Here is a 27,132-nt window from a genome sequence, read left to right on the forward strand (position 1 = left end):
GTATGTGAAAGTGAGAGGGAGAAGCTCTAAACTCTAAATCCTGAGGGTAGGATTATTTTAAATGGACTTTTAAATGTTCCAGAGAGTGAAAGTGTGAAAACCACACTTATGTGTTCACTAAGCACTTCTTGTTCATTTGCTAGGAATAAACTATATATATATATATATATATTTCATTTGCTACGAATAAACTATATATATATGTGTGTGTATATATATGTATGTATATATGTGTGTATATATATATATATATATATATATATATACACACACACACATACTTTTTTTTTTTTTAAATCATGCATACTGAAGGGAGTTGACTTCAAAAGCTCAAGGAGGGCCTTTCCTTAGCTTCATGGTGTTGGATTCCCAGGACCAGGCAGAAATTGCTCTGCTGGCCTGTGGGGGACTTGGCCCCAGGGGAGTGGGCCATGAACCACCTGGTGTGGGACTACATCAGCAGCTGTTGAAGCTGCCACTTCGTCCTTTGACTTCTTGGTACAAGATGCCAGAATTTAGAAGTGGGGGAAGTGGGACTTATATATAACATGTGCACTGATAAGACATTTACCTTCAAAAGTGTGGAAAGGTGAAAACCATTTTCCCCCAGAACTTAGATTGCTTTCCTAAGAACTCAAACTTTTACTGAGCACACACAGAATACGTACTTTAGCAGAATCAAGCGTCCACTCTGAAGACTTAAAAATTGTCACTTTGATCTTAGTTCTTTTGGTAATTCATTTGCTAGAAAATATCCAAGCGTCACAAAAATTGTGCAAGTCTAACTTGCTGCTCACTTCAATTCATGAATAACAGTTTCAATTTATTTTAAATTCAACAGAGCCTCTGGCCTCTGTTACAGAGATATCACAGGAGGAGATTACTGCAGCTTCTATTTCAATGGCTTCTCCTTAAACTGAGTGCTGAAAGTGTAAGTGAGTGGGTTGTTAGGAAACTGTTGGTAGTGTCCTCTCTGAAAGGCAGAACTCTAGAAATGAAAAATATCTTGGCTTCATGGCAAAATGTTTGAATATTATGCCACCCAGGCACAAACTGAACAGGACTTGCTGAGGGCCCTGAGCACTACTTCCACGATGTGTAATTTGGAATGCCACTGTAATGAAACTTTCCAAAGATATCCACAAATAATTAGCTTTTGGCATTGGTTATGCTTAAAGAAAAATCTGTGTAAGCTTTTAATTATACTGAGGGGCCAGTAAAAACCTTTTTCATTCCCTTGAAAGATAAAACAAGAAACATTGTTCCGTCTACCAACATTTTAGCCAAGGTTTAATTTCAATAATATCATCGATTTGATTGATAACAAATCATTACTGAACAGTTCCAATAGGTCTAAACTTGTCTTGATGTTAACGACTTATAATCACCTTTATGTTAGGTCTTAAAGCTTTATTATCCTTAAATATAACTAGTATAGTGGACCATTAAGCTCCAAAGAGATCTGAGACGATATTGATTGGGGTGGCAGCCAAAGTTTTAAGGTGCCTGAATTACTTTTTGTAACATCTTTACACTGAACGCGCATGTAATTTTTAAAATAATCATTAATTTTCCAGGGGAGCTCTCCTTTCCTAGGGCTTTTAAATTCGCATCATACACACAATCTCTCCCAACTAGTATAAATTTCCCTGCTAAATGTAAGTAGTTCAAGGCAGAAGCTTTCGTAAGGAGAGAGAAAAGGCTGTCAATGTGAAACTGCGCCTCGGTATCCCCTGCGTATCCAAGCCTGGCTTGCCTACCTGCGTGGGCTCTGCCAGGGTAGGCGGCCGGCTGCCGGGTCTGCACCACGGCCGCGGCCTGCCACGAAAGATGCAACTCGGTTCCGTCCTGTTCCGAAGGTACTCTTGACTTGGTGACCCATTTCAAGTGTTGGGCTGAGGCCACTGCACGCAAAGGGAATTTTCTGTCCCCAGCTCCAGCTGGAGCCCCCACCCATCCTGTCATTCGGACGTCTCTGCGGGCCACTCGTGCGTCCTGAGACTGGGACATCGGAGAGGGTCTCAGCTGCGGGTGCGCCGCCCCCGCCCTCCCGGAACGCCTGTCTCGAAAGCCCCGCTGGCAGCGTGGACGCCGCGCCTTGGGGTCTGATTTTCTCTCCCCCCATTTCCCCCCGGGACCCTGCCTGCCCGGCTAACCGGCCCCAAGTTGCAGAATAGCTCAGATGCTTGTCATATTTGCGGTCGCGCGACTCAGCGGGCTGTGCGCGCGCGGCTCTCGCCGCCGCCTTTGTCACTAGCGGCTCCGTCATTTGCATGAGTGGTGTGAGGGGATTCTTGGTGGTTAGTTGTGGTCCCCTGGCCGGAGTGTCTCTTTTCTTCTCCCCTGCTCCTTAAGCCTTCCCTTAAGAGAAAATCAAGGGCGCGCCGGCTGGGAAGGGAGCCGTGGGCGGCGCTGCCACCCGGCGTCTCGCGTGCTCCGCCTGCCCCTTCCTGCTCCTGGGGCGGCCGGGGCCCCGCTAGGCATTTATCGCGCCTCCCGGGACCTCCGGGGGAGGGGGCGGGGCCCGGCAAGAGGCGGGGCCTGGTGGCCGAGGGGCGGGGCGGGCCGAGGGGCGGGGCCTGCTGAGCCCAGGGCCCGGAGCTCGCGGGAGGCTCGCTGGCCGCACGTCACTCCTGCACAGCGAGTGCTGGAGCACTAGCTGCCGCTAGCTCGGTCAGGGCGCCCCCTCCGCCCGCCTCCCGCTTCCTCCTCCGCTGCCTGCCGCCGCCGCCTCCTCCTCCTCCACCATTGTATAATGCTCCGAGCGCGCAGGCAGAGGACGGCGGAGTCTTAGCTTCGGTCTCGCCTCCAGCCCGCTCCTCGGAGCCACCCTCGGGCCCCCGGAGCGGGGGATTCCGCATGGAGCGGGAGTAGCTTGAGGAGTGGGCAGAAACCCCTCCTGATGTGTTAGTTCCCAGGTGGAGCTGCATGTGGTAAGTTCTCCCGGCGCCGGGTTGGAGGGGATTCTTGGATGCGCTGGGCTCCCGGTGGGTGGGGGCGGCGTTGGGACCTCGCCAGGGCCGGCTGAGCCGGGAGGGCGGAGGAGGGGCCCGGGCGGCCGCGGGGGTCGCGGGCGCCTCGGCGAGAGGGACCTGGGCTGGAGCAGGTACCGGGAGGAGCGCTCCCTCCGGCTGCTTCCCGGCCCCGCTCCCTTGGACCCCCGGGCCAGCGCCGGGGACCCCCAGCGTTCGCGGGCAGATCTGCTGGGGGAAGGGCAGGGGACGGGCAGTCACGGACCGGGGTCAGGAGGGGGTCGGGAGCTAACCAGAGCCCAGCGGCGGGGCGGAGGGAGCTTGGAGCTGTCGCTTTTACAGCTGGGATATGTGTGCGTGTTGTGGCGGTTGTGTTGTTGTGAACGTGCGAGACTTTTTTTTTTTTTTAAGGCTCGTATTGCTGGCGCGAAGGCTGCTTCACTTTTGAGTTCTGTGGCCGGATTTGCATCCAACTTGCTTTAGTGTGTTTCTGTTAGTTTCCCTGTGTTTTAGCTTAAAAACATACCTCTCCACCCTCTTTTCGCCCGTGCCCAAGTGAATTGATTTTGAATGTGTATGTATGTTAAACTTGATGTCTCATTGGTTTTTAAGTTAGAAATCTACAAGTCATCTTGGTCGTGACCGCCTATGACTGAAAGGGAGGGGGCTGAGGGGAGCCAGCTGTCCCAAGCCCTGGACTTTGTACCATTAAGACAGGGTGCCGTCAGAGGGCCACTGCATCGAGAGAAAGATCATAAATTGTTTTTTTTTCCCCCTTGGCCACGAGTTACCTTACTTTTAGCAGAAGTAATAGTAATAGATTGAGATAGGAGTAGCGTTCTGTGTTTATCCTTAAATTTCTCAAAAAGATTAGATATAATTTGTTTTAGAATAACTTTTAGCTTTCAAGCTGGTTAATTTCAGGATGTTTCAGGAGGTGGAAAGTAAGTTTTTACAGGCACTGAGTGAGGAAGGACATTCAGCAGGGCGAGACATCCAGCTTCAAACTATACCAGTTTTAATTGTAATCAAGTTGGGCAGCCTCATTTGGTCTTAAGGAAGACAGTATATGTTTTCAAGCTTTGTTCATGAAATATACTGTTTGATTTCCCAATATATGTTAAGAAATGTCCATAATGTGTGTAAAGAGCCTAGAAGTTGTAGTAGCCAATAGGATCCCTGAGACCTTAAGTGTTCAAAGTAGCCTTTTATAATTAGGGACTAGTCTCTGACAAGAGTGAAGTGGGCTCTTGGCTCCACTCAACCCCTGGAGGACAGTCCACCTGATTGCCTCTGGGTTGTTTTGCTGATGGGGGGGGGGGGGATAGTTGTTCAGCTACTCAGAAGGCGTGTCTCACCCCTAGAACTCCTCCCAGTCCTCCCCCTTTTTATAGCAGTCTATTCTGATTTGAGTGTAGTAGGGTGTGCTCTGAGGATGAAAATACCCATCCTAAGATCCCAGCTTCTGGCACGAGCAAGAAGAGCTTGTTCATGCATCTCCGCTTTCCTGTTCATTTTAGCAGTTTCTTCGTGGAAAAACAACAAAAAGAGAGATAAACGTTAGAAATTTTCCTTTAGCTTTATTGATTTACTTAGAAATATCATATGTTAATGTAAAGTTGTCTATGTTGTTCATCAGGTTTGGAACCCTTTAAAATAATTTTTATTTCTTTCCTCCCCCCTAATTAAAATGTGCTTAACCATGTTGCTGTCAGGTGAGAAATCTTATGAAATGGATTTGACAGCCTTTCTTTTTTTTAAACATTCAGCTCTGTTCCTGGCGTTATTACAATAGGTGGGAGAGAAGACTCACATTTTATAATACCAACCAAGTGTACGACACGAGTGTCCTAGGGAACAGTTTTATTGTCAGACGAGTGTCACAGCTTCTTAGGTAACAGCTGCTCCGGCCTGTTTCCCTTAAAAAAATTAGAAAGGGATATTAACTCAGATTTAGAAAACCTTTAGACTTCTATTTGCTGAATTGTCCCCTTGAAAGCTTTTTTATTTAATTGAGAAGCTGAAATATAAATTTTACCCAGTTGCCATGCACTGAATTATTAATAATGAGATAGTTAGTGTATATTTTGATATTTTAAAACTCACTCAAATTTGTGTAGCAGCTGATAGCTTTTGGCATATGCTATTTTAAACAGTGTTCCAATGACAGAATAAAAGTTACAACGCTACTTAGAAAGGCGCACACACACAAAGCAGATAAAAAACATATAAGGGGAGGTTGAAGATATATACATACATACAGACATACAAATACATAAAGATTTTTTTCTGTCAAAAGTTAAACTGACAGAAAATAATAAATAAAAATAAAAGCATACTTCAAATTATCAGTAGCAAATTGTACTAAAAGTTTGCCCTTGGTCAAAATATTTTACACTTTAGCTATTAAGAAAGATAAAAGTTACGACAGAAACCCTTAGAGGTTTCTTTTGCTGTGGTTCCTTGTTAGAGGACACTAGTAAAAGCATGCAGCTTTATTTTATATTTTGTTTATATCAAAAAAAAAAAGACGCCTTTGTCAATATTACAACAGAGATTTTTAAAATGTATAGATAAATATGGTATTTAGGAGTGTGAACTTTAATTCACTTGTAGAATTTTTTTAGATTTTGTTGCTATAGAAATTTCATCCTTACTGTTACGGCCTATCCTATAGGAGATAGCTGTAGTTGCAGTAGTTTCTTGCCAAAGGAGAGAGGGAGAGGGGGCAGAGAGACAAGAGAGAGGTGTCTCTGATTGCTGAGTGCAAAGATCAGGTGTATGCTCAAGGCACCAGAGGGCAAGCTCCAATTTTAAGTGAAAATGGCCTCGAAATAAGGGTAACACCTACTTTCATAGGTCTTTCCATTAATCAACACTGACCAGCAGAACACGAACGTCAAAAAATGCAGTGGCCACTGCATATGCACAGATCATATATTTTCTACTGACTGTTAATAATTATTCCTTAAACAATTGACCGAAACCCCCAAGCTAGGACTCCTGCTTAAGAAATGTGTGGATATTTAATTTAGTTTCAGTATTCTTGAAGGAAAGAGCAACTAACCAAAGTTAGCGTATCTTTTAAACGAAATTATTGTCTCCAGTGGCCAGTGCGGTTGGTGTTAAAGGCAAACTTGTGCCCTCCGTGCAGATGCTGGGAAACCCTGTGAGCAGCGCTGTCCCCTGGAGCGCCCGTCACTCATTGTGTGGAGCGGTGTCTTTCTCCATGAGCACTGTGTGGCAGTTCATTCTTTGTATGAATCTGTGAATGGCATATGTCAGGCCAATAAGACGACATTCCTATTCTGGGTAATAAATAGACGCCTTGTTTTTTTTTTTTGTTTTTTTTTTTTTCCTTGAAGATCATGAGACAAAACATGCTTGGCTGTCTAAAAATTTTCTTTGAAATACAAATAAAAATTTCAAAATAAAAACATCGCAATATCTTTGAAAACATATGATTCCTAATAGGACAAAACAGATGCTTATCATTTAAACAAGCGCCACATACAGACAATGAAAACTCCCTTTTGGAAGGAAATTCTGCTGTCTTCGTGGTCTGAGGGCTCCTGAAGCTGGAAAGCCTCCTTCGTCTCCTCTCAAGATCTCCCGTCCCTCCTCTCTCAACTTAATGGGGAATCCCTGCCAGGATTCACTGAAGCAAACCCCACAATTTGATGTATCTATCTTAGCAACCTGGGAACACAGAAGCTGTATTCCGCACCAACTGCAGCTTTCAGTTCAGAATGGAGTCGGCATCTGCTCTCTTGTCTGGCCTCCTCTTACACTTGCACGCCGTGTGTCCAGAGCTGGCCCTGCCCCTGAGCAGGGACGGCAGAGGAGGGCTGAGTGTGCCCGCTCGGCGCCGCCCCGTGTGGAGTGAGCAATGCGGATGCGCGGGGTGGGGGCTGGAGGGAGGAGAGTGGAGGACAGCTCTGGAGCCGACCGTGCAGCTGCTACAGCAGGTCTGACTAGTTTTAGGTGCCCAAAGGCAGCTTTGTTTCTCTAGTAACTCCAGGTAGCAGCAAACCTCAGCTCTTAAAACGAATTCATGTCTGAATTACTATCTTTCTGTCCCTTTGCAAAAACCTGTAGCTTTGCAGAGTTGCTATTTAATTCTAAGCTTTTTTTCCTTTAAAAACCTTCATAGGTGGTTAACTGAAAGCAAGACGCTAAACCAGGCATTTTTGTGCTTCTAAGGAGTTTCATGTAGAATAGTGAAGGGGAAGGAATTCTGGCTCTTCAGGACACACACACACACACACACACTCACTCACTCGTGTTTCTAGCTGTCTGTGTGAACCTGTTGAACAAAAGTAAAAAGTATTAACTTGATCATGCCGTGGTAAGAAAATTAAATAATGAAGCGTTACTTGCTGCAGATCAACCTTTAGCCCCTTGCTCTGCTCTCCTGGCTGACTGCTTATCATTCCACGCCAGCCGCAGCTCCCGGGCTTCAGGCAGGCCTGCTGGAGTACCCCACCCTGGTGTTTAGAAGTGTTGAGTTAAACTCAGGGAATCTGAAAGTCCCAAGGTCATCTCTGCACCAGAACAGGTTTGCATAAAATTCTAGCCACACCAATGAGATAACGAGGTGGTGACTGTTTTAATCTGATCCTCCCTTAGTGGTTACCCATTTTACAATAATACATGATACAGATTTGCTTTTCAGATTTCTTTCCTTTTTTGAGGAGGGAATCTCCATGTATGTGTGTACTTCTCTGTCTTCTCTGCTGTTGTAGAAAACCCACCTGGCAGAGGAACTTGAGCACAGTGCGTGGTCTGTAGCTGATGAAGAAATTTTTGCGCTGCCTCTGTGCTTGTCACAAACCTGGTGATGGTCTTTTCTGAACAGTTTTTTAAACAGACTGCTTTTTAAAATATTTTTATTATGGCCGGAAATATAAAATAAAATAGATTTTACCTGGTGTTGGTTGTTAGCTGTCTAACAGTAAGTAGTTGGTTAACAAATTCAAAGCGTGGATTCCTCAAGTGGCACCTGCCTTCTTGCTTCTGAAGCCCCTAAAGATAGGCAGGATGTTCAGGGGTGGCAGTGGGGTGGGTGGGAGGCAGGTCTCCTTAAAGGTCCTTGAAGATCATAGAAGTTCAAGTTCTGACAGGTAGTTTCCTTAGAAAATAAATATTTATTACATTCAGTGTGGTGCTCTGATTAATTTTATTGTATTTGACTAAATGACTTTGTGTAAATAAAGTTCTGTGGGTCATTAATTATCAATACCCAGAAGTCCTTGGGAAGAAATACCTGTTATCTCAAAATAGCCCCAAAGTAATTTTTTTTTTAAGATTTATTTTTTATTGATTGATTGATTGATTGATTGATTGCTATGTTGGGTCTTCGTTTCTGTGCTAGGGCTTTCTCTAGTTGCGGCAAGCGGGGGCCACTCTTCATCGAGGTGCGCGGGCCTCTCACTATCGTGGCCTCTCTTGTTGCGGAGCACAGGCTCCAGACGCGCAGGCTCAGTAGTTGTGGCTCACGGGCCTAGTTGCACCGCGGCATGTGGGATCTTCCCAGACCAGGGCTCGAACCCGTGTCCCCTGCATTGGCAGGCAGATGCTCAACCACTGCGCCACCAGGGAAGCCCAAGTAATTATTTTTAAAAATGAATGGCTGCCATCTTTACTAAGTATCATTCACTGCCCTCAAGCATAGTTTGTATCCTCATTTCCGTTTTCTACTTTGTGAATTATTCAAGTATATGATATAAAGTTTAAATTGTCTTTGTAAAACCTTATCAGGAGCCTGCCTAATTCTTAGAATTAACTGAAGTAAACATTATGAATATGTATGTTGCTTATATGAAACAGATATTTACATAGTAGAATAGTTATCGCCTCCCCTTTACACGCATCTCTAAGTATATGTCTTTTATCATGTACCTAAAATTTTTATACCCATATGTCCTATTGTAAAAATGTGATCGTTTTCTTTTAAGGAACCCAGATTTAGACCATACAGTACAGTGTTTAGATTTACTCAGTGAGTAAATAAGTAAATAAAGAATATTTATCTGGTTTTCTTCTTTAGATTGCATGTGGAAGTTAAAAGATGAAATATGTTCTGTATTTGTGAGGAATATAAAGCATGTCTTCTTTTAAGTGATTTTTCAATTTGAAAACAAAGAAGATTAAAAACTAATAATAACCTGTAAGAAACACTTTCATAAAAACACTTCCCGATGTAGCATACTTAGTTTTTGTTAGTTTTATTCAGTGGCAAGTTAGTTGGCTAACAAAACCTAGACGGTAATCTTTTGCTTTAATTAAGATGCAATTTTATTTTTCACAGATTTGTTCTAGCAAATTATATTTACCTGTTTTAGTATGACTGTTTTATGTATCTGAAAGCGCTCTTTAAAACAACAACAACAAAAAACCAAAACACTGCCACATACTTTTGGCAAAGCATTTGTTTCTACCCTAAGCTTTTTCCCCCTGACCTTGTTTATTAAGGGTCTCTAGTGTGAGGGGAAAAACAAGGTATCTTTGGGGAAAAGATGGTTCAGGAGGGTTGACACCGGAATCCCGTCCAAGCAATTATAAGTACTGGGGAAAAAAATATTTTCATTATGCATGGGAATGGGGGTGGGGTGAGGCTGGCTAGCCTTTACTGGCACATCATCTTAAGGGAAAGAAATTAAAATCTAAGAATTCCTTCCCTTAATGATAACGAGGCTTTAGATTCAGCATGCTAAAGATGTGTTCCTGACACCAAACTAGTGTGGTAATAGCATCATAATTTTAATGACTACAATAATATTTATAAATATAACATTATAATAGTTCATGTTTGCCAAGTTTCATATGGAAGGATTGGTGGTAATAGTTCGTGTCTTATGAACACTATTATTGAACATACAATATCATAGAACTTCAACTTGTAATTGGAATAGGAAGAATTCCAGCAAGTTATACAATCAACTTGCTTCATTATCTCTTTAAGGTTACCTGAGTTACATTTTACGATTAAATGGCTCCTCCCCAATATTCTTTACGAAGTTTTCCCAAATAACTGCCTGAAGCCATTTCTGTTCAGTGTGGAGGTAATTTCCTGTTATTAAGACGCAATAGGATTATTGAAGGCTTTTCTATCCTAGTAAAATTCCTACTGCTAACCTTGAGACTCTCTGTGTGGTTGGGAGATCACCTTAGGACGCCCCCACTGGAAATTCTGAACTGCTGGCTTCTCCCAGTCCACATCTTATCACTCGGGTTGTATGTTTGTTGTTGTGTGTTTGTTCTCACTTCAGGAGTCCTCCATGGATCTTTTTAACCATGGTTTTTGAAACATCAGTGTTACTTATATACAGACAACAACCTTTTTTACATGTAGTATTTCCAGATTCTGAACCATAGCATAAAATAATTTAGTTTGGTCTTTGCAGGGCTCTTGGCTTGCTTAGCAGTGTCCTATGGAGACCTGAATTTGGGAACAATCTTGGAAATATGTATACTTTGAGAGATCTCTAGTTAGAAATTGCAGTGAATAACCAGACTTCAGGCGTGCCTGTTGCTCTGCTGCGCCCCCTCGTGGTTAGATGTGATATGCTCTTTCAAAGCTTAAGAGGAGTCTCCACTTGTGCTGGGCGTGCTTGTTTACATAGAGCATTTATAGCTTTCTTCTATGTAAAATAACCTATCAAGTTAATATAATAGTTCTCGCTAAGGGTGTAAATAGTTTATTGTGCTTATTTGATTTTTTAATTTGTAGAATTTTAAAAATATGTATTGGTGTTGTGTGTGTGTGTGTTTTACCTTTTTCTTATGGAAAATTCCCAACACACTCAAAAGTAAAGAGAAGAGTACAATGCATCCCTTGTGCTTATCACCCGGCTTCAACAGTTATCAACATTTTGTCAGTTTTGTTTCATCTTCACGGCCGTTTTCTTCTAGAACATTTTAAAGCAAATTCCAGGCATCGTATCATGTTATGTTTTTGTTAAACTTAAGTTTAGAAACTGTATAATTCGGCTCAATCTTTTACTTTAGGTGTGCAGTGCTTTTAGCCAGAATTGTTAGGTAAAATAAGAGAACTGTTGGCATTCTCAGTATCTTTGGAAGAGGTGACTGGTGTCCCTAGCTTCCTAAGAGTTAGGTTTAAAACCTAAAATTCCCAGCTGGCGGAGGAACCAGTAAGACAGGATATTAGAAACATTTTCTAGTACTTAACAGTTACATTCTAAAAAGCCCATGTTTCTTTCCAGATGTTTATTAACAAGGCCGTAATTTATTCCAAAGAAATATTCACTTGAAACACTCTCTCCCAGAATTTGCCTACTAAATGAAGTTAGTTGTCAACATTTTTAAACGTCCTTTTCTTTTTCCGAGAGAAAATATGATGTTTGACAAACCAGCAGCGTCAGAAACCGTCTTCAATTCAATAGAAGTGTGTAAAAATCCTGAGAGGGAAAGCTAGAGTTTCTTAAAATGTAGACTTGAGGAAGACATCCCCAAGCAGTAAAAGTTGTTGTTTTAATTGACTTAGAGGTTGCCTTCCTGGCTTAATTTCTGTTTGTCTCCCAGGCTTTAAGACGCTGTCAAGAAAGCAAGGAGGATTGTTCGCGGCGGTCCGGGTCCAAGTGCAGAGCCTGATCGCGGCTACGCGGCCGTGCAGTGCCTGCGGCCGAGCCCGAGTCCCCCGCGCCGCCCGGAGAGCCCGGGGAGGCGCCGCGGCAAACAGTGGTGTCGGGTTACAGCTTCGGAGCCGCGCCGAGCGCGCCTAACTGGCTTGATCTAGTGACTGGCTTCATAATTACATTGCTGATTTGTTAGGGAAGGCTTTGTCTTACTTACCAATTAGCATGGATGTTACTGCAGGGACCTCATCCTGGATGAGCTTGGGTTTAAAAAAAAAAAAAAAAAAAAAAAAAGCTTCCCCGTTCCGGGCAGCTTTAGGTGTTCAGTTACTCACCCTTGTCTTCTGGGAGTCCTCACCCTGTCTGTAAACACGCAGAGGCTTTCTCCCTGTTGGAATTTTTTTGTTTGTTTATTTTATTTTATTTATCTTTGGCTGCGTTGGGTCTTCGTTGCTGTAGTTGCGGCGAGTGGAGGCTACTCTTGGTTGCGGTGCGTGTGCTTCTCATTGCGGTGGCTTCTCTTGTTGCGGAGCACGGGCTCTAGGCGCGCGGGCTTCAGTACTTGTGGCACACGGGCTTAGTTGCTCAGTGGCATGTGGGATCTTCACGGACCAGGGCTCGAACCCGTGTCCCCCTGCATTGGCAGGTGGATTCTCAACCACTGCGCCAGCAGGGAAGCCCTCCCTTTTGGAATTTTGCCCGTGTTTCTGCCATTCCCTAAGGCCAGAGGCAATCACTTTGGGGTCTGCAGGAGTGCTGACCCACAGCGCCTCCTGGAGGCTCACCACCCCGGTTTTGGGGGAACTGCACCGGCCACAGCGCATGACACACCCCCGCTGGGAGATCCTTGCAGGCTGACCCCCCTTTCTGTCACCTCTCTCCCCGATCTGCCAGCACCACCACCTAGCATGTCCCTTCAGGGTGGCCTTTCTGTTCTCCTGGTGGGTTCTGTTGTTACTTGGGGGAGGAGGGGTGTTCAAAGCATAGGTGTTATCAGATTTCTGAGTCCTGGGTGTTTTTTTTGTTTGTTTGTTTTTTGGGGTGTTTTTTAAGGTGTAATATTTTAACAGTGTGGAAAGTTGTCTAAGCAAACCTGGCTTCTCCCCGTAGAAGGGGGATGGGGCCTCTCCTTCCTTCCTGGGAGCTGCTGTGTGACTGTCTGACAGAAGAGCCTTTTCCCAGAGTTCGCCCACAGCTGGTGGAAGGTGTCCTGGTTAGGAGCAGAGGCTCTCCATTTGGACCACCTCAGAAGCAGGATCCAGAGCGCATTGTAAGGCAGGTGTATGGGGTGAGGAGAGGAGAGATGAGAAAGGTTCTGTTTCAGAAGTTGTCTCACCAGCATTTCTGGCCAGCCTCTCTTCTGCTCTTGGAAGACTGTTGCACACTCAGTACTTTTGCCAGGGGCACTCCTTTCTTCTTCCACTGCCCCCAAAAGAAACTGAAAGAATGTGTGTGTTTCCACTTACAGGACTTTGGGTTTGGTGGCTCAGGATGTCAGAGTGAGGAAATAGCCTCTGCTAGCCTGTTTGAAGACACTCGTCACATGTCTTGTCTTAGCTTCTTTTTTCTTCAAATTGGCTAGATCCATGAGGAAAAGTCATCATTCTGAATCATTGGCATTACCATAAATGCCTCGCTTTTATGATTTTTAGTGTCAGCATGGGCACTTCTGGACTGCTCAGCAAGCAGTAATCACACCAGTGGCCACACAGGATGGTGTAGTTCAGGAGATTAGGGACCCTCTGGATTAGGAGCCTTTCACTTGAGAGATGTTAACTTAGTGACACAGGCATAAGTGTGCAGACCAGTGACTCATCCCAAAGCAGGCACCAGGGTCTTCACCCTGGTGAGGACATAGAACGAGACCAGTTCTCTGGGAGCCAAGGGCCCCACTAGTAACTACCCTTCCCCGACAGCAGACACCAGGGCTGAGTTCTGCCTCGTTAACTGACTGTTGAGACAGTATGTCACTTAATCATGAAGCCTGCTACACTCAAAAACCCTGGATTTCTAGTTGTCGCTTACTATTCCAAAAGGAAATTGGAACAAGCTTTTGAAAATGTACACAAAGTACAAACCATCCGGCCTTGAGGTGTTTTGGAGTAATGTCTTTTGGGATCTCCCCTGTCTGCCCCACCTCTGTGTGTGGACCAGCGTCCCTCTGCCTGGATGGATGAGCTGAGCTGGGAGCCATTTCCACTCCCTCCCCGGCCGCTTGCCTCCGCTCTCAGCTGCGTCTTTGATCATGTGGTCGGTCATACCTTCCCCAATCATTTCCTCCCTTCAGAAATTGGAACTAAGCTATCAATTTTGACCTTCTTTTAAATGCCTTTTGTAGCATTAATTCCCTTGGATACTGAGTAGGATGAGGTGGAGGGTTTTCCTTCTATCTGGGGTGATCACTATTTGGGGGGATGAATTGAGTTAAAGCATAATGCAGTCTTTTGCATCTTTTTTTGACCCGCAGCGAGTCAGAAAGACAGCCCTAGTGGTGCGCAGAGGAGGGTTCCCAGTTTGGGCCTCTCACAAGCCCGAGCAGTGATGCTGCCCGCAGGGGCCACACAGCCCCCTCCGTGCACCTGTCAATCAGCGGCCACCAGGCTCTGGGCCTCTAGGGAGCACTAGTGGCCACAGAGGGCTGCAGGTTAAAGCAGTGGATTTTGTTGTTGTTAGTGGGGATGACAGAAGTGGTGGTTTGCAAAAGTAGATTTAATATTCTTCATTTAAAAATCATAACATTTATTTTGACAGTTCAAATAACATTAAAGGAGAGTGATTTAAAAAAATTTTCCAAGACATAGCTTTTAAACAATTGAAAAACATTGAGTTTAAAAGAAGTTTTTTGATTGCTTGTGGGTTTTTTTTTAATGTTTGCATTTTTTTCCCATAATGCCTTAAAAAATATAAAAGCTATGAAATGCTCCCTTTTAAAACATAGGTACTATTCCAGTTTCTCTTTGGACGTTGGGCATAAGGCCTCACTGCCATTCACTCTGTGATCACAGCAAGAAGAATCTAGGCCCCAGTGAGCAGGTGGGATCTGATATATCTATCTGAGAAGCTGAGCTTTATCATTAAAATTGAGCTGAAGACATCTTAATTCTGCATGTAGTCTTTCTTTTTTAATGTCAGTTGCCATCACAGAAACGCTGCTCATTCTTTTTTTCCTTACCTGCTTAGGCACAAGTAGGGAAGCCCTTTAGACTCAAGTTTAACTGAGTAAAGATATTCTCAGGCTTACATATGAAATAGCCAGATGGGGAAAAAAGGAAGTCATAGTTCTCAAAATGAGGTCCGCAGACCAGCATCACCTGGGAACTTGATGGAAATGCACATCTTGGGCCTCCACACCAGACAGACTGAATGAGAATCTGGGATAGTGTGTGTGTGTGGGGGCAGCATTCTGTGTTAACTAGCCCCCTCGGTGAGTCTGATGCTCACCCAAGTTTGAGAACTAAAGATCGAGAGAGGCATCCCTGCCCACCCGCTGTGCCTCGGGTACTGACAAATCTCCTTACCCACGGCCTGCCCTGTACAGCTGTGCCCTCTGAGATTCGTTCAACCTTCCCCTGTGTCATACCCTCCCTCCCATGCCAAGTTTACAGTCAGAGCCAAAGACACACATCTCTGTCTTTGTTTTACAGTCCTTCTCTGGCTGTCCCTCAGTGTCTTTTCTCATTCTTTCCATTTACTATTTATCCAGTGACTATTTCTGGAGCATCTTCTGTGTATCAGGGACTGCCCTAACCTGAGGACACAGAGACGAACGGAACAGTCTGAAACCCTCAGAGGGCTTACCGTCTGGGGTGGGAAACCGACATTGAAAGACAATCCTGCCTTAAACAGAAACCTCAGATCCTATCCCCAGAAGTCCCCTGGTCACCTCAGTCTGTACTCATCTCTCAGACTCCTTGCTGTGAGAGTCATTCAGAATCTGGAATTGCAGACTCCCCAATAGGTAATATCTTCTCCTGTTTCTCTGGTTCTTTCTCTTCTGAGGTATCTCCCAGTGACATGTTACTTTTGATTATCTGCCCAAGCGGATTGTAGCTTTTGAGGGCAGGGTCCTTCCTAATGAAAGCGGCACAACTGAAAGCCAGGTTTAGTATCTGGAGATTTTTATTCACTATTAAACTTCCTGGAAAACTCCGGCAGAGAAGTGTTCATTTGTATTGCTACCCTTGAGTTTTGGTCTCTATTTTCAAAACTTAGATTGCTGCAGTTACTACTTGCCAAAATTTACGTTAAGCAAATCAGAATGCTAGGAGTTTGTTTCTAACAAGCTTATTGGGGAGGGAGGGTGTTTTATCTGGAACCTTATATTAAGAGCCAGTGAATATTCAATAGAAGAGTGGCTGTGGTTAGTTTTAGGCCCCTCTGGGTGGGCAGGAAAGGAAGGGAGCACCCACCTCACTCCCCCATGTGGGGATCTCTAACCAGCCCTGAAGCTCAGGGCCCCTTCTGGGCCTTTGACTGAAAGATTGGGTAGAAGACATGAGCTTTGGGCCTGGGTCTTCTCAAGCCAAGGGAGGAGGCAAAGTGGGGCGCCAAGCCTCGGGGTGGCCTGGAAAACCGACTTATCACAGGCCCCCTTTGGTGAACTACAGGCTGCCACCCAAGTGTCCAGGTCCACCGCCAAGGGGCCTCTCGGGCAGGGACAGCAGACACCCCCTTCCTTCTTGTTAGCTTGAAGCCCCTAATGAGCTCCAGCCACTGCTCCATCCTCAGGCTGCAGCCAAGTGAGGCCTTTTAAAACGTCTCGTGCCTCTCCAATGGCCAGAAGAGCTATTGCTGTTGTCTTAGCGCGCCCGAGAAGGCTTCAGGCAGCCTGGCCCTCGGGTTCTTGCGAAGCTTGTCTTTTCTTTGAATTGTGTCTGCTCCAAGGTGTGGCATTCACACAGCACCGAGTGAGGGTCCTTCTCACCGCCCTCCCACTTCCAGGAGCTGGAGGCCTCTTCTGAACGTGGGCAGGCGGGACTCTCAACAGTACGTTAAGCAAACTTTGGGAAAACTTTAATTTTTTACAAATTTTAAATTAAAAAAAATTTTTTTAACATTAACGTTCTAAGTAGGAATGTGGATTAGATTTTACTATGTTGTTTTTCACTCCTTACTGTAAAAATGTAGATAGACTTCAGATTACAAGTCAGGATTGTGTGCATTTTGCAATCTTACTGGGTGTGTAGAGCAGTCTTGCCTCATAAAATGAAATAGAAAAATGAAGGCAAACCTGCTTTGAGCCATACTCTATCATGAGTCCTTATTTACACATTTGAGAAACATCCAAGATTCGATTCGTCTTGCCTATTCCCGCTCACGGATTTTGCTTACACGGGCCCTCCTCTGTCCCCTTCCAGAGAGCATTTTACGAATGTCTTAACAGGCTTTCCTTAAATCATTAAGATTATCACACAGCTATGACCAGCTAGATCATTCTAATTGGAAATTAGGCGCTTCTCATGTTGAAATCTCTCTGAAAAGTATCTCCATAGATCTCCCTCAGCAATGGAAATTCTGCTAAATGCCTATAGTACCACGTGCTTTTTAAATATTTAAGTTCTGTGTGCTCGGTGATTATTTCTAGAGAAGTATGAGTTATTGAAAAAGTCCTGTTGTTTTTTCCTGGCAACAAGTTTTTAAAAGACAGCTCTGCATGAATGACTAAAAGAAAGGAAAAGTCTACGTTGTCTTTTCTAAGTGTTACTTCTCCAGAAAACCAGTAAAAATTTAAAGTGGCGACGAGCTTACTAATTTGTTTTGAGGTGTGTATTTGGTTTACATTTCGGGACAGTGCTTCTCAAACTTTTTGTGATGAAAGACCATCTTGTTTGTGTTTTCCTCCTTATAGACTGATACTTTAGTAAAACATGATAAAAATAATTACTAGAAAAATGAAATAAGAGTACAAAGATGTAAAAATAGAAGCCTCGTTTTAAAAAATTGTATTTACAGAGATATAATTACTCTGTAAATCCGCTATAAAAGTTTCTAAACAATACAGTATCTCTACTTACCTCATCATGAACTAGTAAGAGTTTACAGACTGGTTCCATCTATGGACCACACTTTGAGAAACACTGTTTTAGAGTGTGTGTGTGTGTGTGTGTGTGTGTGTGTGTGCACTTGTGTACTCTGGCACACGTTTGGATGTATTGGGTACATTTAAATTATAGCATATAATGTAGATTATATAACAGCTTTATATGATAATTAAATGCATTTGGTGAGCTCTTTGGTAAAAATGGAGTTTTTCTCGAAGTGACATTAAATGCTTAAATTGTAAACAAATACAAATGGCATATATGTGAATACAGTTATCTGTTTCAAAACACAGTTGTCCAGTAATACTTCTAATGCATAAAGTAGAAAGTGTTTTGTAACGTGAAATGAAGTCACCTCCTCTCTGATTCACACTCAAGTTTACATGGGCACAGATACTTCAGATAGGAAATGTTCTGTGCAAAGTGTATATACAAATGAGACTTTTAGCACTGAACAGTAGGAAATGTTTCTGTCATGTGAAGCATTAGATAAGGGAGTTGTTACTATCATACCTTCCTTGCCTCAGAGAACAGTTAATTATGGGACTGGTCTTTGGTCCTAGTGATAGACAGCCATTTTCTTAATGTTTACAAAGTGAGGGCAAGTGTTTCCTGCAAGCAACTCCACATTCTTTATGAGTGTTAACAAATTCTCAAGCTGATTCTGACTTGATGGCTTGCAGCTGTCTTCGTCCTTCCCTCCTGGAGACTGAGGCACGTGAAGGCGGTCACCCGGAGTGGGACTTGTGCGCCAGGCTCTGTGTCCACCTGCATGTCTGTCTGCCTGGAGGGGCAGCGTGACCTTCTTTCACAAAGCCTTGGGAGGAAGTTCTGGGAAGTTTTATTATGGTTAGCCTGATTCCTTTAGGATGAGACTCCTAATTGAAAATGATAATGGTGTGTCCGCGAAGATGTTCAGCCCCTTGAAGACCAGGCTTTATTCCTGTGCAGGACTACCCACTTTCTGGCAGAGTGCCCAAAACAGCGTAGATGCGGGATGAGTTAAAGGATTGAAGGAGGCCATTCAGTAAAAGGCAAGTCGCCTTTAGAAGAAAAACTGGATAACTACAAAGCACTTTCTTGTATGTGACGATATCAGAAAGAGTGAGCGGCCTTGAGAAGAGCATTAACACGTGCCTGTGGGTAAGTGGTGTAGAGGGGATAGGGAGCAAGCATGGGCCTGGCTTGATTAGAAGCATGTCTGCTGGTCTGAACAACGGCGTAAGGACAGCTTTCTTGATTCATTGGTTGGAAAGTGAGGTCTCTGAGTCAAAGGCTGGTGGACTTGTGATTGCTGTTTAGCTGGTAGAAGTTCTGAGACGAAGGACCACTCTCCTGAAGGCACAGACAGCTGAGGGTGTCTTCACTCAGGCCAGAGCACACAAGCAGACCTCCGAGCCTGTGCGTGTCAGGCGAGGTAGGCAGGAATTAAAATCCAACCCATTCCCCAATGCTCAAGGTCTGAGATAGGGAGATCATTGTTTCTTTGAAATCCCGGCTGGAATCACAGTAGGTATTGTTTTAAGAAATGTGTCGAGTACCCAAACAGCAATGCTTATAATCAGAGCAAATTTCTTTTAAATTAGTCCAGTTGCACTCAGGCATGGCTGCATGTGATGAAATTGAGCCACGGGAAAACTCGGGCTGGGCAATCCACCTTCCTCCACTTGATTCTAGACGGAAAAGCAGTGGCAGCTCAATCACTGTGGTCATTTAACACAGTCCATGCCCTTCGCCACATGTCACCAAACAGGCAGAAAGGCTCTATGTGTGATGAGGAAGGAAACGGCGTTTTGAAAGCACACGCAGTTCTACCAAAAATTGTACATATTCCCTTTTCTCCAACTGGGTTCTTTTCATCGTTCTAGGTGTGTTCAAGCTGTAATCTATGATACCTTTACCTGTTTAGGTCATAGCATTGTCAGTGTTTTCTTGGGCTTTAAAAATAGATCTGTTTGGGGGAGGGAAGTTGAACCTGCATGGTAACGCCATAGGCATGTGAACGCAAGCCCACGAGCACAAAGTCAAAATCATGGTTTCCATGGTAACGTTTAACTTGTCTGTGTTGTACACATTTCTCAAGAAATACATTCAACAGACTACCCAGTGATAAAAATTGCTCCACCGGCACACAAAGGTAGATTTCCCAACGATTCCTCTGTTGTAACCAACCCTGGGCAGGGAACTCAAGTCCAAGCCCTGACCTCTGAATCCGCGTCTTTTTTTACAGTGGAAATTCTTTTTTGTGGGATTGATTCCATCTCCTTCCTTTCTCCTTGGCAGATATATGTTGGGGAAAGGAGGAAAACGGAAGTTTGACGAGCATGAAGATGGGCTGGAAGGCAAAATTGTGTCCCCCTCCGACGGTCCGTCCAAGGTGTCTTACACCTTACAGCGCCAGACTATCTTCAACATTTCCCTTATGAAACTCTACAACCACAGGCCCCTCACAGAGCCCAGCTTGCAAAAGACCGTGCTCATCAACAACATGTTGAGGCGGATCCAGGAGGAGCTGAAGCAGGAGGGCAGCCTGAGGCCCGCGTTCCCCGCCTCCTCGCCGCCCGCCGACCCGCTGGGCTCCAGCTACCGGGAGGCGCCGCCTGCCTTCAGCCACCCCGCGCCCGCGCCCTGCGAGCTGGGCGGCGCTGCGCCCCTGGAGGCCTGCCTCACCCCCGCCTCACTGCTCGAGGACGACCAGGACACGTTTTGCACTTCCCCGGCTGCGCAGCCTGCGGCCCCCGCCAGACTCGCACCTCCTGCCCTCCCGCCGGAAAAGGACAGCTTCTCCTCCGCCCTGGACGAGATCGAGGAGCTCTGTCCCACATCTACCTCCACGGAGGCCGCGGAGGCCACCACCGACGACCCGAAAGGGGACTCCGGCGGGCCCGGCGCGCACAGACCCGAGGGGCTCCAGGACGGCCGGCCCGACGACCCGAAACTGATGGACTCCCTGCCCGGCAACTTTGAGATCACCACGTCCACGGGCTTCCTGACAGACTTGACCCTGGACGACATCCTGTTTGCCGACATTGACACGTCCATGTACGACTTTGACCCCTGCACGTCCGCGTCGGGGACATCCTCAAAAATGTCCCCCGTGTCGGCCGACGACCTCCTCAAGACGCTGGCCCCCTACAGCAGCCAGCCCGTCGCCCCGAGCCAGCCTTTCAAGATGGACCTCACGGAGCTGGACCACATCATGGAGGTGCTGGTCGGGTCCTGAGCCCCGGGGCCCGTCGCCTGCACCCCGCACCCCGACAGCTCTCCGCACTGTGCATGTACCCTTGCTTGCCTTTTTCTGAGAAAAAGAACATTCTACAAAAGGATCACACTAGTTTTTGCTTTGAGCAGAGTTGGAGTGCCTTCATCCAAGTATGACCACTTTTAATATGCTTTTTTTGAGTGGTTCCTCAGAGACCTAGTCCCCGGGAATAGGAAAGAATACATTTGAAGACAATGTCGCTATGTGGAATGACAAAAATAAACAGTTCAAGTGAAGCACAAGGAATAAGTTGGAAAAGCTGTAAATTGCATGTGCATATTTGTCTATTTTTTCTATAAGTTTTATTGCAAGAGGTAAAAAAAGAAAATATATATATATATTATTTAGATAATCTCAGTACCTTTTCCGGCATTTTCGCCCTGTATAGGTTGACTTGGCAATTCAGCCTTTTTAGAGGCATTAACTACTCCTCGTAAGTGTTGCATTTACATGGCTGTTTAGAAACTGCTGCCCAAATTTATTTTATATTTTTGTACAGATTCCGCAGTTTATGATATTGTTTTTCTAAAAACAAATGCTGTTTATACATATGAGATAGCTATTTTGATAGGATTTGCTCACATAGTTCCTGCAAACTTCAGATGTACAAGTTGCACTTGTACTTTTATAGAGTTGTAATGTTTTATATGTGTTTGGTGCAAAGAGAAAATTGGATCAAATCAATTCGCAGTTGATGTCCCAGATGCGCACACACACACACACACACACACACACACACACACACACACACAGCGCTTTAAGAAGGGCCAGGAGATATCACACCCAGATTTCACAAGCACCGACCCCCTGGCATGAACACCCGCCAGCACTGTGACTTCCAAAGCCAGAGCCACGTCTGCTCATCAAACTTGCATTAAGCAGTTGGCGGGAGGTGGCCATGGAGCTCGGGGTTTAAGTGATGGTTCTCTTTAGCTCTCTCTCTGGAGGGGAAGGCTACCAAGTACTCATTGTATTTATGCCAAGTCTGCGCTTTTAATTGTTTTTATTTTTTTAAACAAAACCCCAGATCTTTCCCTTTTGGGCATAATTTTTATGAAGACCTGAAATTTTACACACGAACAAAATTTTATGAAAAGCAACCGACCTCTTCATGGAACTAAACCCTGTTGCGACGCTTAGGGCTCGTCAGGAAGGAACTCTCCCCCAGAAGGCATCCATCATGTCGCTCTGTTGTCTTTTCCTGCTTCCCTTCCTTAGAGCTTTCTTTCCCTCTGTTGCTAAGTGCTGAAAATGGCATCTTCACGATCACCTCAGTGAGCCCAGCTCTCCTCGGCCCAGCCTAGGATGCACTCTTGTAACACGCATGGCTCCTGAACCTGGAGTTGGTCCCATTACGTCACGGCCTCCGATCTGGATGCTTTCTTAAATCAACTGCTCTAACTACACTTTACAAGGCTGTTTTACCCAAATACACAGATAGGACTTTCTATGCATGTTCCCCTCCTCCCCCATTGCCATCCTCTCTCTGCCAGGAGAACTTGAGAACTAGCTTTTTATTCCTAGCGGTGTACATTTAATTTTAAAACGTTTGCAATGTATCATGCTTGTTGCCGTAATTATTAATGGCCTTTCCGTTTCAGTTTTTTCTTTCTTCCAATGGTACTTTAGCTGGTTACAACCTATATTGTTGAAATGCAGGTGGCTTCTTTAGGAATAACTTTTATATTTATTTAAGAATTTTTAAATTATGGGATTTGTGTTGTTGTTGTTGTCTTTGTTGTCGGTCATTTGTCAATATTCAGTCACCAATTCTGCTCACTTCTTGCCATGGATAAAATTGAGTCTTTCTGGCCAATTAAAAAAGACAGCTTTATAAAATGGCACTTTAAACAAGCCATAGATAGTTTTATTTTTATAATACACATGGCAAAGCAAATACATTTTGATGAAGGAACTGCTCATCTAAGCAAAAGATTCACGTATGATATGATTAAATCTTTCTACGTTCTGATTTACTCCCCACCCCCGCCAACTTGAATGTGTTTTTAAAGGCTAATTATCAACTCAGACGAGCAGTGAGAAACCGATCAAACTGCACTGTTCTCCAGCAAGCACCCTCCACCGGACACCTCTTACTACTGCAGATGTGTCATTCCCTTTGATAGGACCAGGGACCATGTAGTTAAGGTGAGGGTTGTTGTAGATGCTTCCGGTGTCACCGTGCCTGTCCGTTTGAAGGGCTTCCTTTTCCTGTAGAGAACAAGTCCGCCCAGACTCCATGCTTCTGCTAACTCAAGGACCCGGCAGACTCTCCACATGCCGCCCGCATACACATACGTGTACATGCACAATAGTGTTGATTATTCCGGACAATAACAGGGTAAGGCGGCTGATTTGCCATTGTTAAAAACTGATTGATAGTAACTTAGAACAACTGTACTTCGGTTGGATTAGCAAATCGTGTGTTTAAACAAATCCCATATGTTGGGCAGCAGTTCAAATAAGCACAGCGAAGTGTTGCCCACACGTGGTTCTCTGACTCTCCCGCATTTGTAAGGCTGGGCTTCAGGATCAAAAACAAAATCCCCCAACAGCAGCACGCAAATGCTTTTTAATTCTCTGGACACCCTCACCGTAAATTCTTGATATTCAAGGTCTAATGAGGAAGACGTGGGGAATTAGTGGCCCTTTTTCAAAAGAACAAAACCATCAAGTGTTCCAGTTATCTTTGTGTCTTATTTTTACAAAGTGATGTCCCGACAGGGAAGAACGTGAGCCTGTGTGTGATCTCCAAGTCCCAGTTTGAGTGTGGGACGTGCTTCCAGATGCCACCCGGCAGCAGTGCCTTCCCGTTTCTAAAGGACATCCTGTGGCATTCAGAGTCAGGCAGGCAGTTTGAGGTGCCTTTACGAGAGAGACAGAGAGACATGCTGGGTGGGGCTGGGAGAGGACAATTATTGACAGTGATGTGCAATGAAGTGACAAGATGAGAGCAGAATAATAAGAGCTTTGAATTTGAAGTGATTTTTTTTCATAAGTTATTTATTCCTTTTTTTCTGTGTAAATATATTTATTTTACTGTGGCGCTCTAACAACATCTGGATCGTAACATGTGCAGAATGTATGTAGGAATTTATTCTCCTGTAGGAATGTCAATCTGTATTAAAAGGGGGTCCGAGCCAGACCCCTGGGTCTTCTCATCGTATGCACAGTCGACGTTCATTTTTACTCTCTCCTCTAATATGGGTCGATTTGAAATATGCAAAAGGTATGGATGAGGAATGTTTTAATACCTCCAAATTTTTAAGAAAATCAAGCATCAAAGGGTTGATATTTTTTAAAGTTTTTTTAGTCGCACTTTCTCTCTTTATGACAGAAGGGGCAGCCACACCGACGCCCTCGCTCACACCAAAGGGTGAGAACTAGCCAGAACCGCCTCCACCGGAGTGTCTTTCTCAATTGTGCTGTTTATTGCCATAGCCCCTTGGAGTGTCCCAGCTGCCCTGAGATCGATCAAGGAAATTTCTTAAATAAATAAACTCCAAAGAGCCAAAGTGTCAACTTACGGATCATTTTTAAAGCTTAAATTTATTAACCACCTTTGTGGTAAACAATGAATTATGAATCGGCAGGGCAGCCTTCTCAAATGACAGGTGCAAAAAAAAAAAAAAAAAAAGAGAGAGAGAGAGAGACTCTACTTTGTGCAGCGATTGTTATTCTCTGTATGAATTGTCTTAATTTCAAAATCTTGCTGTTACAAATTGGACCTTTATATGCTTTCTGAAAATAATTGAAAAGAGCATATTTAACCTGTTTCGGCTGGAAATGGTTAACTTCCAGTAACTGCCAATGGCAGTGAGGTGTGTGCGTCCTGCTTCTGTACAGTTGTTTTCAGGGCTTCTAAGAATGAGTCTAAATGGTTCTTGAAAATTAGCCAGGATCAAATGCTATTGCAAACAAAGCCAATAAAAATTTTGGACGTCTTTTGGGGATAACAAGTTTGGAAGGGAAGTTGGTCCATACTAGCAAACAACCAAGATTTGGAAAAGATGTACATAGTGACATGTTTGGTGCATGGTTTTTGAGGAGGGCTTTTGTCAAACAGGAGGTGTAACCTTTCCCCCACAGACCTGAGAGCTGTGCCTTTTCTATGCAATATTACTAGACGTTACATCGGAACCCAGATGGTTGTATTCACGTGTAGGTTTGGGCTGTAATCTAAACAATTGGACAGATTAAATGTACATGGAAATGAGCAGTCTTACTTTTGTAGTTTTATATTATACAATAAACAGTTAAAAGATGAGAGAGGCGTGTTTGCAGTTTCCTTCTGCCCGGAGCACAACCAGCTCATGTGTCACCGTCTGCCCGCGTCAGGGAACGGTCTGCTCGCGGCTTGTGCTGGAGTTGGTGCTGTCACCCTCTCCCTGTCTCTCGGTTCTCCCCCTGCCTCTTGGGCCCTTCCCGAGCCTCCTCCCCCAACTCTCACTAAACATTGGGGGTTTTTTTCCAGCTCTTTGCTGAGCCTCCACTCCTGCTTGCTTTCCCGAGGGTTCCTAATCCACTCAGGACTCTGAAAACGTATTTCCAGCTCCTACCTCTCTCCCAGGCTCTGGACTTGGTATCTGCCAAGCTTTGCCATCTCACGCTTAGTGGGTCTAAACCAGCCTCGTTCCCCCCCACGGGGCTGGTCCTTCCCCTTTGGGCCTCTCTTTGGCCTCATCACCCTTCTCCCAGGTGTGATTCCGCCGCCTCCTTTCCGAACTTACTACAGCTTCCCCAGCTCAGACCCTCTTCCCCCCTCGCCTCCAGTTATTGCATCTGCTTTCTATCTGCTCTTCACTGCCACCTGCTTGCTTCTCTAACATCCTTGTTGCCCCCCACTGGTATTCCACAGCACCGGAGGTTCACGAATTAGTTGCACATCCTCCAGCAGCCCGCCCCCCCATTCCCACAGTCCGGCTCCCCACCCCTCCCACCATCTTCCACAGGGTCGTGGAGGAGATCCTGTGGAGTCTCCCTGACAGCGGGGCCGTCTCTGAGGGCATCGTGTGATCTAGCCTCACCTGCTCCAGGCAGTTCTGGGCCACGAGACTAGCTGGTGAGGGAATGGGGCTGGAAAATGAGGTTACTCGGGTGGGTCTCAATCCAATGACTAGTGTCCTTATAAAAAAAAAAAGGGGGGCTTCCCTGGTGGCGCAGTGGTTGAGAGTCTGCCTGCCAATGCAGGGGACACGGGTTCGAGCCCTGGTCTGGGAAGATCCCACATGCCGCGGAGCAACTGGGCCCATGAACCACAACTACTGAGCCTGCGCGTCTGGAGCTTGTGCTCCACAACAAGAGAGGCCGCGACGGTGAGAGGCCCGCGCACCACGATGAAGAGTGGCCCCCGCTTGCCGCAACTAGAGAAAGCCCTCGCACAGAAACGAAGACCCAACACAGCCATAAATAAATAAATAAAAATTAAAAAAAAAAAAAAAAAAGGTTGGGGGTAGATTTTGACACATACAAGCACAGAGAACACCATGTGAAGATGAAGGCAGAGATCAGGGTAATATGTCTACACGCCAAGGAACACCAGAGACTGCCGGCAAACCACCAGAAGCTGGGGGAGCAGCATGAACAGATTTCTTCCTCACAGCCCTCAGAAGGCACCAACCCTGCTGACACCTCTGTTTCCGACTTTTGGCCTCCAGAACAATCGATTTCTATAGCTTAAGTCGCTCTGTGGTACTTTGTTACAGCAGCCCTAGCAGACTAACACGGGGGAGAACAGGCTGAGCTCAGTCCAGACATCCCGATGGAGATGCTCATTAGGCCGCTAGAAATAAGAGGCTGTTGCTCAGTGGAGAGGTTTGTCTCTGGAATATGAGCATCTGCTATTAATTACAGATAGAGCTTTGGCGACTCGTTCAATCTCTCTGTGCTTGTGAGGACGAGATAAAGTCATGGCTCCTAAATCTCTTTGAACATGTTGACGGTGCAATAAAAGCACAAGCTGTGGATGTTATCTCTCCTCACATGCCTCCAACTGCACCTAGTGCATAGTAGGCACTCAAAACATTTGTTTAATTAAAAAAAACCAAACAAACCCTGTGGTTCCTCCTTCTCTACAGCAGGAGAGAAGCACAGAGTGTGGTCTTCCTTGTTTGGGTCCCAGGCCCACTCCCGTCCGGCCCTCTGGACGCCCCCATTGCCAGCACACTGCATGCCCTTGCTTGTGCCCCCAGTTCTGCTTGTAGATATTCTACCCATCACTCCCAGGCCGAGCTCGAGTGTCTGTCCATGAAGCCTCCTCC

The 27,132-nt window shown here is 45.2% G+C and overlaps 1 protein-coding gene and 1 long non-coding RNA gene across 4 annotated transcripts in view; one reads left to right on the forward strand and one right to left on the reverse strand.

Moving 5' to 3' along the window:
- Nucleotides 1-25,139, forward strand: part of SERTAD2 (SERTA domain containing 2) — a 114,655-nt gene extending 89,516 nt beyond the window's left edge. For 2 of the 3 annotated variants that reach the window (XM_082358323.1, XM_082358324.1), the window contains exon 2: nucleotides 19,894-25,139. In XM_082358323.1, the coding sequence (XP_082214449.1) occupies nucleotides 19,898-20,833 (936 nt within the window). In that variant the 5' untranslated portion in view covers nucleotides 19,894-19,897 and the 3' untranslated portion in view covers nucleotides 20,834-25,139. Of the gene's footprint in view, nucleotides 1-2,605; nucleotides 2,934-19,893 lie in introns of those variants that run through there. The other variant, XM_082358322.1, reaches the window with a different exon arrangement.
- On the reverse strand, nucleotides 4,633-11,507 carry LOC309612546. The gene is made up of 2 exons (XR_014235269.1): nucleotides 7,900-11,507; nucleotides 4,633-4,891 (listed from the first exon to the last, which is right to left on the reverse strand). It is a non-coding gene; the product is annotated as an uncharacterized lncRNA (long non-coding RNA).
- Nucleotides 25,140-27,132: the final 1,993 nt, after the last annotated feature.

Source organism: Balaenoptera borealis, assembly GCF_965194805.1.
Source record: "Balaenoptera borealis genome assembly, chromosome: 15".
In the NCBI taxonomy this organism is placed as follows: domain Eukaryota; kingdom Metazoa; phylum Chordata; class Mammalia; order Artiodactyla; family Balaenopteridae; genus Balaenoptera; species Balaenoptera borealis.